This window comes from Ovis aries, chromosome 2 (genome assembly GCF_016772045.2).
Source record: "Ovis aries strain OAR_USU_Benz2616 breed Rambouillet chromosome 2, ARS-UI_Ramb_v3.0, whole genome shotgun sequence".
NCBI classification, from domain to species: domain Eukaryota; kingdom Metazoa; phylum Chordata; class Mammalia; order Artiodactyla; family Bovidae; genus Ovis; species Ovis aries.
This window is the reverse complement of record NC_056055.1, coordinates 215,368,368-215,380,455: the sequence shown is the minus strand read 5'-3', so window position 1 is coordinate 215,380,455 and position 12,088 is coordinate 215,368,368. Positions and strand designations below refer to the sequence as shown.

Here is a 12,088-nt window from a genome sequence, read left to right as displayed (position 1 = left end):
TTTAATGAAGGAAAGGCAATATTTATTACAGTAATGAATGAAAAAATTCAAGAAACAAGCAAATAAACAAAAAAATCCTGCTACCTAAACATAAGAATCATAACATATTCCATGGGATAAGTGAAAACAATGTTATATCAATTATAGCAAAACTGCTGGACAAAAAAGGCAAAGATGAAATTGTGAATACAGTCAGAACAATGAAATTAATACATTTGTAAACAAATCTAAACAAGTATTTATAAGCTGAACTCTCTTTATAAAATAACAATGCCTGTTTTGCTATGTAACAGAAATTGAACTAAGTACCAGATCCAAAAAATAAAAGCAAATAGGGAAATTTTGTTTAGGGTTTGCAAACTTTTGTGTTACTCAAGTAACTAAGCTTAGATTGTATTACATGTACATGCTAAATTCTTAAGAGTAAACACTAAAAAAAAAAAAAGAAAGAAAAAGGAAAAATACCCAGTGAAAAAAATCAATGTATATTAAAACATGGAAAGATAAAAGCATAAAAAGATTAGATACATATATAGCAAAAAAGATAACAGAAGCAAGGCAAATATATCAATAATCACAATAAATGTAAAACACTTAAATGTAAATGAACAAAATCACCATCTAAAGAGACTGTATATGCTATTTATCAGAGACAACTAAACATATCTGATAAATGTTAAAAATAGACTTTAAAAAGTACCAAGCAAATACTAATCAAAGAAGAATAAAGTAGCTGTATCATGGAAAACAGACCTCAAGGCAAAGCATTTTTATAAACAGAGAAGTTTGAGGTAAAGAAGAAAATGTATAAAATAAAAATGAATGAGAGCAGCAGACTTTAAAATGAATTTCTTTATATTTCACTTTCAAAACAAAATCTTGAACAAACATCATTTTGTCATCTTTGACCTAACAATGCCAAACCTTGAATTCTATTCTAAGGAAATAGTCAGAGACATGGACACAGCTTTTATGTACAAGGACTGACCTCATGGAATTATTCAAAACAATAAAATAATGGAAATAACCAAACTGAGTACAAACAGGGAGATAAAATCATAACAAAAATACAAATTAGGAAATATTATAAGGGTATCAAATCTGCTTGTCTGAAGAATATATCAAGACACTGTCATGAGAAAGGCTGATGATGTTAGATGAAAAATAAATGTACAAGGGTATATAAAATGTACAAAAATATAAATAAGCATTTTACTTGAAAAAATGTATTTAAAGTCATTCCAATACTAACTTAAATATATACTGTACATATGTGCATAAAAACATTGGAAGAAAATTAAAAGGACAATATTGATTACTAAGGTTGGTTTAAAATTTATAAAAATTTTAAGAAGAAAAAATAGAAAAAAGATTACTGCAAATGACACTTTAGTGCATCTAGTTAATATAACAATTCTAAACTTTTAAACACCTAATAAAATAGCTTATGTAAAAATTGATTAACTTGTAGGAAAAGACTGAAAAATCCATCAGTTTACTCAAGTAATGATACTTACCAAAATATAACACAGATACAGATTTCAGATTTGAATATACAAAAATCAAATTGTATTAAACATATGTGAAATTCTCAACTCCAAAATTAGAAAATACATTCTTCTCAAGTACATACTGTTACAAAAATGGACCATATTCTAGTTTATAAAGAACTTGTGCACACACACATGCGTGCTCAGTCGTGTCTGGCTCTTTACAACTTCATGGACTGCAGCCCACCAGGCTTCTCTGTCCATGGGATTCTCCAGGCAAGAATATTGCAGTTGGTTGCCGTTTCCTCCTGCAGAGGCTCTTCCTGACCCAGGGATTGAAACCATGTTTCCTGGGTCTCCTGCATTGGCAAGCAGATTCTTTGCCACTGAACCACCTGTGAAGCCCCAGACAACTTGTATATTAGGATAAAAATTAAGCTGCTAAAGCTGACAGATCTCAAAAACGGTGGGCTGACACAAAAATAAAATAATCCTCCCACAAGTAATTCTCCCAAGGTGAGTGATCAAAGTCCATGCACAGCTGAGCATGGTGGATCAGGATTCCTTTCCTTTTTGGTTCATTCATTTAGGATACTGTCTCGGTCTGTCTGCACACTCAGATGGATTACAGGCACTTCTTTGATCCACATAAACTGACGATAAAGGAATATAAAGCAGTTCAAGCCTGATGCTCCTTTAAGGACCAGACCATGGTAGTGGCATTGTATCAGTGTCATAAAATAAGCAACCACAGCATCTCAGTGGTATATAGCAAGATTTACCTGGCTCATATATTTTGGGTCAGTTGGAGATGAGCTGATATTGGCCAGGCCCGGTTACAGCAGCACTGATCCTCATGCCTTTCACTGAATCAGAGGTTAGCGGAGACATTTTTTTTCTTATTCCATGGCACAGGTACAAGAGAGCAAACCAAAATGTGGAAGAACATCCAGTCCTGTCATGTCATGTCAGATGATCAAGTTACGATTCTCCAAAATATACACAAGTATATAATCAAGCTCTGCATTAATGGTCAAAATAGTATCCTTCCTTGAAAATGAGGGGAAAGTGTTCAGTTCAGTCACTCAGTCATGTCCGACTCTTTGAGACCCCATGAATTGCAGCATGCCAGGCCTCCCTGTCCATCACCAACTACCAAGTTCATTCAAACTCCTGTCCATCAAGTCAGTGATGCCATCCAGCCACCTCATCCTCTGTCATCCCCTTCTCCTCCTGCCTTCAAGCTTCCCCAGCATCAGAGTCTTTTCCAATGAGTCAACTCTTCGCATGAGGTGGCCAAAGTATTGGAGTTTCAGCTTGAGCATCATTCCTTCCAAAGAACACCCAGGACTGATCTCCTTTAGAATGGACTGGTTGGATCTCCTTGCAGTCCAAGGGACTCTCAAGAGTCTTCTCCAACACCACACTTCAAAAGCATCAATTCTTCGGCGCTCAGCTTTCTTCACAGTCCAACTTTCACATCCATACATGACCCCTGGAAAAACCATAGCCTTGACTAGGAGGACCTTAGTTGGCAAAGTAATGTCTCTGCTCTTGAATATGCTATCTAGGTTGGTCTTAACTTTCCTTCCAAGGAGTAAGCGTCTTTTAATTTCATGGCTGCAGTTACCATCTGCAGTGATTTTGGAGCCAAAAAAAAAAATAAAGTCTGACACTGTTTCCACTGTTTCCCCATAGTGTAAGTATCTCTAAAAAATAATTCATAGGCACATACCACGTAAGTGCCTATTCTATTGTCAAAATTTAGTGTTATTGTCACATATAAATAGGAAGGAATCTGAGAAATATAGTCTAACTATAATGCTAGCAATATCATGAAAAACATGGAATAAATAGAATATATTTTGGTGGAGAACTAGCAATCTCTACTATAACAACTCCCACCATACTTTAAGAACTGACTTAATACAGACTATATGTTCTGACGATGATTTATTTAAACTAGAAATCTATAATAACCAAAAAAGATAACCCCAAATCATGCGTATGCAAATATACAAATATTCTCTAAATCAACCATGAGACGCTGCTGCTGCTGCTGCTAAGTCGCAGTCGTGTCCAACTCTGTGTGACACCATAGACAGCAGCCCACCAGGCTCCCCTGTCCCTGGGATTCTCCAGGCAAGAACACTGGAGTGGGTTGCCATTTCCTTCTCCAATGCATGAAAGTGAATAGTGAAAGTGAAGTCACTCAGTTGTGTCTGATTCTTCACGACCCCATGGACTGCAGGCTCCTCTGTCCATGGGATTTCCCAGGCTAGACTACTGGAGTGGGGTGCCTTTGCGTTCTCGGCAACCATGAGATGAAGAAATCATAATGGAAATCTTAAAATATTTAAGACTGAGCACAAATTAAAATGCTACATGGAAACATGTGTAAGAAATAGTTAAAGTAGTATTTAGAAGGAATTTTATAATACTAAATAGAATAGTGGGAAGGCCAAAAATTAATAAACTATGTATCCTAATTAAGAAGTAGAAAAACAAACAAAGAATAAACCCAAAGAGTACAGACAGAAGGAAATCATAACAATGAAAGCACAAAGTAATGAAAAAATACATATATATTTAAGAGGATCAAAAAACTTAAAAATTATTTGAAATACCAATAAAATTCCTAAATCTCAAGGAAGACCAATGAAAGATGAGGGAGAGTCTTGCCAGCAGGGAAACTTTAAGGAGGAAGATAAATAGATACCAAAAACAAGAAGAGAATATAACTGTGGATTCATTAGAGATTTAAAAAATAAACAATGTAACAAATATCTTTATGCTGGTAAATTTGAAGCTTAGACAAAATGGTTATATTCATGTAAATATATTACTTAATGATTTACTAAAATTGATTCAAGAAGAAATAACTGCTAGAATTCTATTATGCTAAAAAAATCTGAATCCATAGTATAAAATATTTCCATAAACACATAGCAGCTCCTATTAGTTTCACCTAAGACTTCTATCCATACATTTAAAGTAAATATAAAAACTCAAGAGATAAAGAGGGAAATATCTGCAATCCATTTTATGATACCAAAATTATAAAAAGACTGACTAAAAAGGAAAATTAAACATCAGTTTTATTCAAACTATAGAAACACCCTAAGGAAAAACAGTGAACTAGATCCAGTGATATATATAAATCATATAACACATGATGAATGAGCTAGTTTCATCCCAAGAATGAAAAGAGAATGTTACATTAGAAAGTCCAGCATGTCATTTACCACATTAAAACTTTAATGGAGAAGATCATCTCAGAAGCAGAAAATTCAGCATTTGTTCATGGTAAGTTTTAAACTTAAACATGATTTTTAAAATTCACCATTCATTTATGATAAAACAAAATTAATGTTAATTCATGATAAAACACAAATAAACCTGACAAATGTGGAAGTAGAGGAAACTTTTTTTTAATCTGAGAGGAAATATCTACCAAAGATTTATAAGAAATATCACTTCTTATGTTGAAACATGAGAAATATTGCTTCATTTTAGAAAAAAAAAAAAAACAGGATAAGAATGTCTATTTCAATCTCTTCAACTTAACCATCTCTAGAAGTCCTAAACAACGTACAAAAATAAGAAGTACATATAAAATTTTCCAGGATCAGGAAAGGAAAATCATAACTATCATTGTTTATAGGCGATATCATTATTTACAAGGAATTTTTTTTTAAAGAAACCTATTACAGTAGAGAGTTTAGCAAGGTCTCTATGTTTACAATTGACTTACAGTAATCAATTTCATTTCTATGTAACAACAACTAAGAGAACGTATATTTCTTAGGTATTCCTTCATTCAAACACAAATATTTATGGAGTACTTACTATTGGCCAGTCACATTTTTGGCACTGAGCATACAGAAGTGAATAAAGCAGGCAAATATTTCTGCTCTCATGGAACTTACATTCTAGTAGGGAAAAGGTACAGTAAGTTAATAAGTACAACACAGAACATAAGAGGCAGATATGTAAGAGGAAAAAAAAAAAAAAAAGCAGGAAAGAGATCCAGGAAGGAAAAGGGAATTTTAATTAGATATAAATTAAAATTTAGATGGGATGGCTATGGAAAGTCTCTCTACTAGGAGACATTTAATTAAAGATCTAAAGAAGTTGAGGGGATGAGCCATTCAATTTTCTGAGAGAAGACAACTCAGACAGATAAAACCTCAAATGCAAAAGCCTAGAGGCAGGGCATGACTACAGTCTTCTTCAAACAGGGAGGCAAGCGTGTCTACAATTGAGTAAAAGATGGTCCAGCAACTGGAGATGAAGTCAGAGAGGTTAAAAAGGAGCCAGAAAATGTAGGACCTCAGAGGCTATAATGACTTTCCTATAGCTCTGAGAAAGATAGGAAACCACTAAAAGTTTTCAACTGAGACATGTAATGGATAGATTTATGTTTTAGGAGGATCGCTCTGACTGCAACATTCAACAAAAACTGAAGGAAAGGAAAGAAAAAAAGCAGAAAGACCAGTTGGGGAGCTATTGTAGTAATCCAGGTTAGAGATGATGGAGAAGAAAAACAGAGAGCAACACTGCTGGTGGTAAGAAAAGATGGAAGAGTGGATATGTTTCAAAATACAACCCAAATAATTTTTCATATCTGACGTAAAATGTCTGAGAGAGAAATGACTCAAGGATAACTCCAGAGGATTTCGGCTGAAGAACTGGAAGGACAGAGTTTCCTTAAGATGGAGAAAATTGCAGGAGATAGAGCCTTAATGCAGACTCAGTATGGAAGGGTTGAAGGGTTGGAGGGTTGGAGGGTTGAGCATGAAGTTGGATATATAAAACCAGAGGACAGAAAAGAGATCTCTGTTGAAGATATAACTTAATGAGTCACTAACATACAGGTAATTTAAAGCCATGAGACTGGGTGAGACAACCTAGGGAGTAATGACATGGAAAGAGAAGAGGCCCCAGAACTGATCCCAGGAAAACCTCAACATACAAAGAGGTCAGGGAGATGAGGAGCAAACAGCAAATGAAATGACAAATTATGGAAGTTATTGGCAACAACAAGGCCTAGAGAATGACCAAAAAGTGAGTGGCTGAGACTAGATGGAGAACAAGATCATTTAAAGAAGCAGCTGTTGAGGAACTGAAAGAGTGTTCAAAGGATCATCCATGTGAATATCTAAATAAGAATTATAGCAAGAATCATTTTTACAGAAGTGACAATGTCACTGTGACTACTTTTTTCATTTTACCAAAAAAAAAAAAAAAAGAAGTGCCTGAAATAGTTATTATTGAGTATGATAAACTGATCATATGAGAGTCAAGGCAAGGTGTATTCATTAATGAGGGTAGGAGAAGCGACTAAAAGCAGCAATGAGAAGCAAAGGGGACAATTATGTCACCCGCAGGTCCAATGCTGTGGCTTAGTGGGGAATCAGAGAAGTCACCCTTGAGACTGCTAAAGATCACAGTAGACATGAGCTATGTCAGGAAAGCTGACTATGGATGTCACTTCTCAACCTCACATTTGGTGAAGTAAGATAGTAGCCTGAGTATATAAAACACAGAAACTGGAAAATACTACAAATCAAGGTTTATTTCCTCCCCTTCAAAGAGCTGATCATTAAACATTCACCAGAAGTCTGCTGGCTGTAGGAGAAACTATAAGCACAGAAAAGCTGAATTTCTATTAGCACAGAAGGTGAAGGGACATTCATAGTACAAGCTGAAAATATAGTGGATTTTGCTGATCAGCGATCTTGTGCAGAGAGTTCCATCTTTCACACAGTGAAAGGTTAGGGAATCAAAAAAGGAGACTAAGAGATTGAGTAAGAAAACATAACATAAGGACCTTGGGGAGGATTAGAGTTCTGGAATATATGATGAACTGGGATTTATAGGCTCCTTAAGAAAACTAAAATAACAGGATAAAGGATATGGGTGTTGAAGAAAGAGGTCTGGGAGAGAAGAAGCCAGAAGCACAAGTTGCTCAGAATCTCCCCTTTGCCTCCTGCTGACAGAGGTAGGATGTCCTGTAAATGGGAGGTCTTATTCGGAGTGCTTGGGAACTTTGTTGTCTCCTGTCAATGGTGTCTTGAAGAGCTGTGATCTTATTCCAAGTTTGAGAGTTCCCTCTCCACTCCTGAGGATGGAGGCGTGGAGCTGGACAGAGGGTTGATCTTGCTCTGAGCTCACAGACGCCCTCTTGATTTCTGTTGGAAGCCTCAAAGCCGACAAAGCAACAAGTTATTTATTTTAACTACTTGTAAATATTATTTATATCAGAAAAATTGTACTGATAATTATATTTAACAAAAACATGTATAAGATCTGTATGGAAAAAGTATAAAAATGTTTTAAAAGATTTAAAAACCAAATAAATGGGGAGATAAGCCACATTCATTCACGCATTGAGACACTCAATATTATAAAGATGCCACTTATCTCTATATAAATCTAGAAAACCACAGCTATGTTAATAAAAGTCTTAAGAAAAAAAGTTTTTAGGAACTTGGCAAGCCTATTTTAAATTTTACAGGACAGCAAAACACTTCTGAAGAACAGGGCTGAGGAAACCATCATATCCAAACTTAAAAACTGTAATAATTTAGAAGCACAGTGAACTGTATGACATTACATATATAGAGAATATAACAAAATTAAAACTGTTTTTTAAAAAGGAAGTAAAATAGTGGTTACCAGCAGATGGAGGGTGAACTCTAAGTATGATGTTAAGAATACAAACTTGTAATGAGTACTAAATAAGACATAGAGATCTAATTAATACATAGTACAATGGCTATAGAAAATACTATTGTACTATAATAATGTAACATGATAAATACTTCTGTACTGGAAATCAAATCACAATATATAAATGTATCAAAGTAACACAAGTGACATTTTGCCTACCTTAAACTTACATAATGTTATATGTCAAATTTACTAAAAAAAAAAAACTACTGACACAGAAGTAAACAAATTCACCAATGGAACATTAAAGATGTCCAAAAGCAAACCCAGGTAATATACAGAAACTACTTAAATGACTGAGCTATTACTTGCAGACCACTGGGAAAAAGAAGAGACATATAATAAAGTGTGCTGAAATAAGCAGTTATCTGAGTGAAACTGTAACAAGGAAGAGTCAACTTTGACTCTGTTTCTTTGACTCTGTTTCTTTGACTTTAACCCTTGTTTTTCACTATGTTTGTTATAATCATACATAATTGCCTGCCTCAGAGAGTCCTGCCCCCTGCCTAGTTCATCTAAAGTACCTTTGTTCAGAACCCTGTCCATCTCTAGATGGCAGGAAGAAAGAAATTAAAACATCACCCTGCCTGAGGCTTGTTATTCTGGGAGATATTTGCAGGTTAGAAGTCCTTTTCGTTTCCTCACCTCCTCCCTCCATTTCTGATCCATAGACGAACCTGGCATCCAGACCTCAACAAGTGGTTATTTTGAGACATTAGTGTGCCATCTTCTAGGTCAGCCAGCTCTCCGAGTAAAGTCATTATTTCTTGCCTCAACACCTCATCTCTCAGATTCATTGGCCTTTTATGGGAGGAGTAGAGCAAGTTTAGACTCAGTAACAAACTCAAGTGAAACAGGATACCTACTTGCCTATACATAAAAAATTTGATGGTAATTTCAACATTATTAATACAATTTGAAAGCAAAATTTTATGACAAGATATCCAGTCAAGACAAGACGGAGTAGTCTTATCTCTCCCCCTGCTTTTCCCTGCTAAGAACAACTATAAACCATGGAAATAATGCAAGACACAATGAAAGCATAACTCTGAAAGTGGAAAACTGAAAGAAACCAGTTCAAGATACCAGAATTGAAGGAAGAGCATAGTGGCAGGACATTTTACCATTCCTTACTGAACAGAAGGGGACTTAGGTCTGACCCCTAATGTGAAACAAAAGGTAATGTATTCTCTGGCCATAATCAAATCAAACTAGAAGTCAGTAACAAAAAGACAACAGGAAAATCTCTTAAACACATGGAAATTGAACAACACTTCTAAATAATCCACAGGTCAAAGAGGAAGTCTCAAATAAAATAAAAATACATAGAATTGAATGAAAATGAAAGTATAACATATTAACATAGGTGGCACACAGCTAAAGTAGTGTTGAGAGCTATTCCATTTATAGCTCTACATGCTTGCATCACAAAAGAGAAAAAGCCTCAAATTAATAATCTCAGTTTCTAACTCAAAAAAGTATGGTAAAAAAGCATGAGAAACTCAAAGCTAGAGGAAGAATAAAGGAAATAATTAAGATAAAAGTGTTGCAGGAAGGGTGACCCATTCCAGGGCCCAAAAGGGGGCTCTTGTCTAACACTTGGAAATGAACTGTTCAAGGAGCCACTCATGCTGACAAAGCAAGAGACTTCATTGGGAAGGGGTGACTGGGCAGAGAACAGCAGGGTAAGGTAATCCAGGAGAACTACTTTGCCACATGGCTCACATTCTCAGGTTTTATGGTGATGGGATTAATTTCCAGGTTATCTTTAGCCAATCATTCTGACTGGGTCTTTCCTGGTGGTGCATGCATCGCTCAGCCAAGATGGAAGTCATCAAGAAGAATTCTTGGAGGTGGTAGGACCCAGGGTGTCTCCTTTTGACCTCTCCTGAACTCTTTCAATGGGTGGTGGCTTAGTTCCTTACTGCGACCTCCTGTCATAAAATAACCCTGATGCCTAGCCAGGGTGGGAGGTTTCAGCCAGTGTGTTTCCTCTAACAAAAGCAGAAATCAATGAAATGAAAGTAAAACAATTCAGAAAATCATGAAACAAAAAGGAAATTCTTTTTAAAAAGTCAGTAAAATCAATAAAACTATATCTAGCAAGTTTGACAAAAATAAGAAGGGAAAAGATACAAATAAAAAATATTAAGAATACTGGAATGTAGGATCTTACCACAGATCATACAGTTATTAAAAATATCACAGGGGAATGTTATAAATAACTTCATGCTCATAAATTTAACAAGTCCAAAAACCACAAAATACCAAAACTATCAATTAAAGTGAAATAATCTGAATAGCCCCATAACCATTAAAAAGACTGGTAATTAACCATTAAAAAGAACTGGTAATCCAAAAAAGAAATCCTCAGGGCCAGATGGTCTTTGGAGAATTCTACCATATATTTTAAAAAAGAATTAACATCTACTCAGTAAAAAAAAAAATAATAATAATAATAGCTACTGGTCCACACAAAAGCTTGGATGAATTTCAAGAGAAAGATGCTGAACGTAAAAGTCAGTCACAAAACTTAAGTACAGTATGATCCCATTTAAATAACAATCTCGAGATGACAATATTATACATCTGGAGGAAAAAAAAATAGTGGTTGTCTACAATTAGAGATTAAGAAGAGTGGAATAGAGAGCAAAAAGTGGATATGACTATAAAAGAGCAACACTAATGCTTCTTGTGATGATGAAACTTTTCTACACCTTCATTGTATCAATGACCACTGAGGACTGTGACACTGTATTTTAGTTTTTTTTGTATTTTAGTTTTATAAGATGTTACCATAGAAGGAAAGTAGATAAAGAATATACAAGATCTTTGTATTATTTTTTCCAAATGCATGTGAATCTGCAACTCCCAAAATAAAAAGGCTGGTTTCAAAAAAATCAAAGACATTAATAGAACACAAATAATTCAATTGATTAAAAAGTACTGTATCAGTGTTAATTTTTTTCATCTAAATACCATATTGTGTGTATGTAAGAGAATATCTATATTTTTAGGAATTACACACAAACACTTAGTAAAGGGAAAATAATAAACAAACATCTTAAAAGAAAATATTCAAGCAAAGCATTCTGATCTTGGGATAGGAAAGTATCTCATAAGCAAGTGACAATAATCGTTACCATAAAAGAAAGTATTGATAAATTTAAATACATTAAAATGAACTTTTTGCTGGGTCACTTTTTAAAAAATAAAAACCATGTAAAAGAAGAACTTCATCCATTAAAAGACACTACAAAGGAACAGAAAATATAAGTCGCCATCTGGGACAAGATATCTACATTCATGCAATTGATCAAGGACTCAATATTAAAATATACCACAAATGTTCTTCAAAGATCGAGAACCTAATAGAAAAACGGGGAAAAAAGCACTATGAACTGAATTTTATAGAAGCAAGCATAAGAACTGCCTATAAGCAAAAGAGAACATGTTAAATTTAATTATTAGTAAGAAAAATGAAAATTAATACCAAGTGAGGTAACTTATTTTACTCACTTGGCAAAAACAAAGAAATCTGTAATATCCAGTGTCAAAAAGGACATAGAGTAACAGGAACTCTATGTGTGGGTTTGTGGACATGTTAAAATAATTTGAAAAATAATTTGACATTATCTAGTAAAATCCTCATCTCTCCAGCAATTTCACTGGAAATTTAACATCCTACAGAAAACCTTGCATATGTGCACAAGGGGGCATGTACAAGAATATTCATGGCAGCCTGTTAACTGGACCAAGACTTTGAGAACAATCTGAACATACATTCATAACACAAAAGTAAATAGTGTGAAATGAATTACAGCCCCATAAAAGAATATGGAAGAATCTTAGAAGCCAAACAC

General features: G+C 34.6%; 1 protein-coding gene across 3 annotated transcripts in view; it reads right to left on the bottom strand.

Annotated features, from left to right (window-relative positions):
• SPAG16 (sperm associated antigen 16) overlaps positions 1–12,088 on the bottom strand; it is an 815,445-nt gene that overhangs the window by 705,399 nt on the left and 97,958 nt on the right. Inside the window, exon 10 of one of the 3 annotated variants that reach the window (XM_042244199.2) lies at positions 4,571–7,695. The exons of 1 other annotated variant lie outside the window; for it this stretch is intronic. In XM_042244199.2, the coding sequence (XP_042100133.1) occupies positions 7,462–7,695 (234 nt within the window). In that variant the 3' untranslated portion in view covers positions 4,571–7,461. Of the gene's footprint in view, positions 1–4,570; positions 7,696–12,088 lie in introns of those variants that run through there. One more of the 3 variants, XM_060410400.1, reaches the window with a different exon arrangement.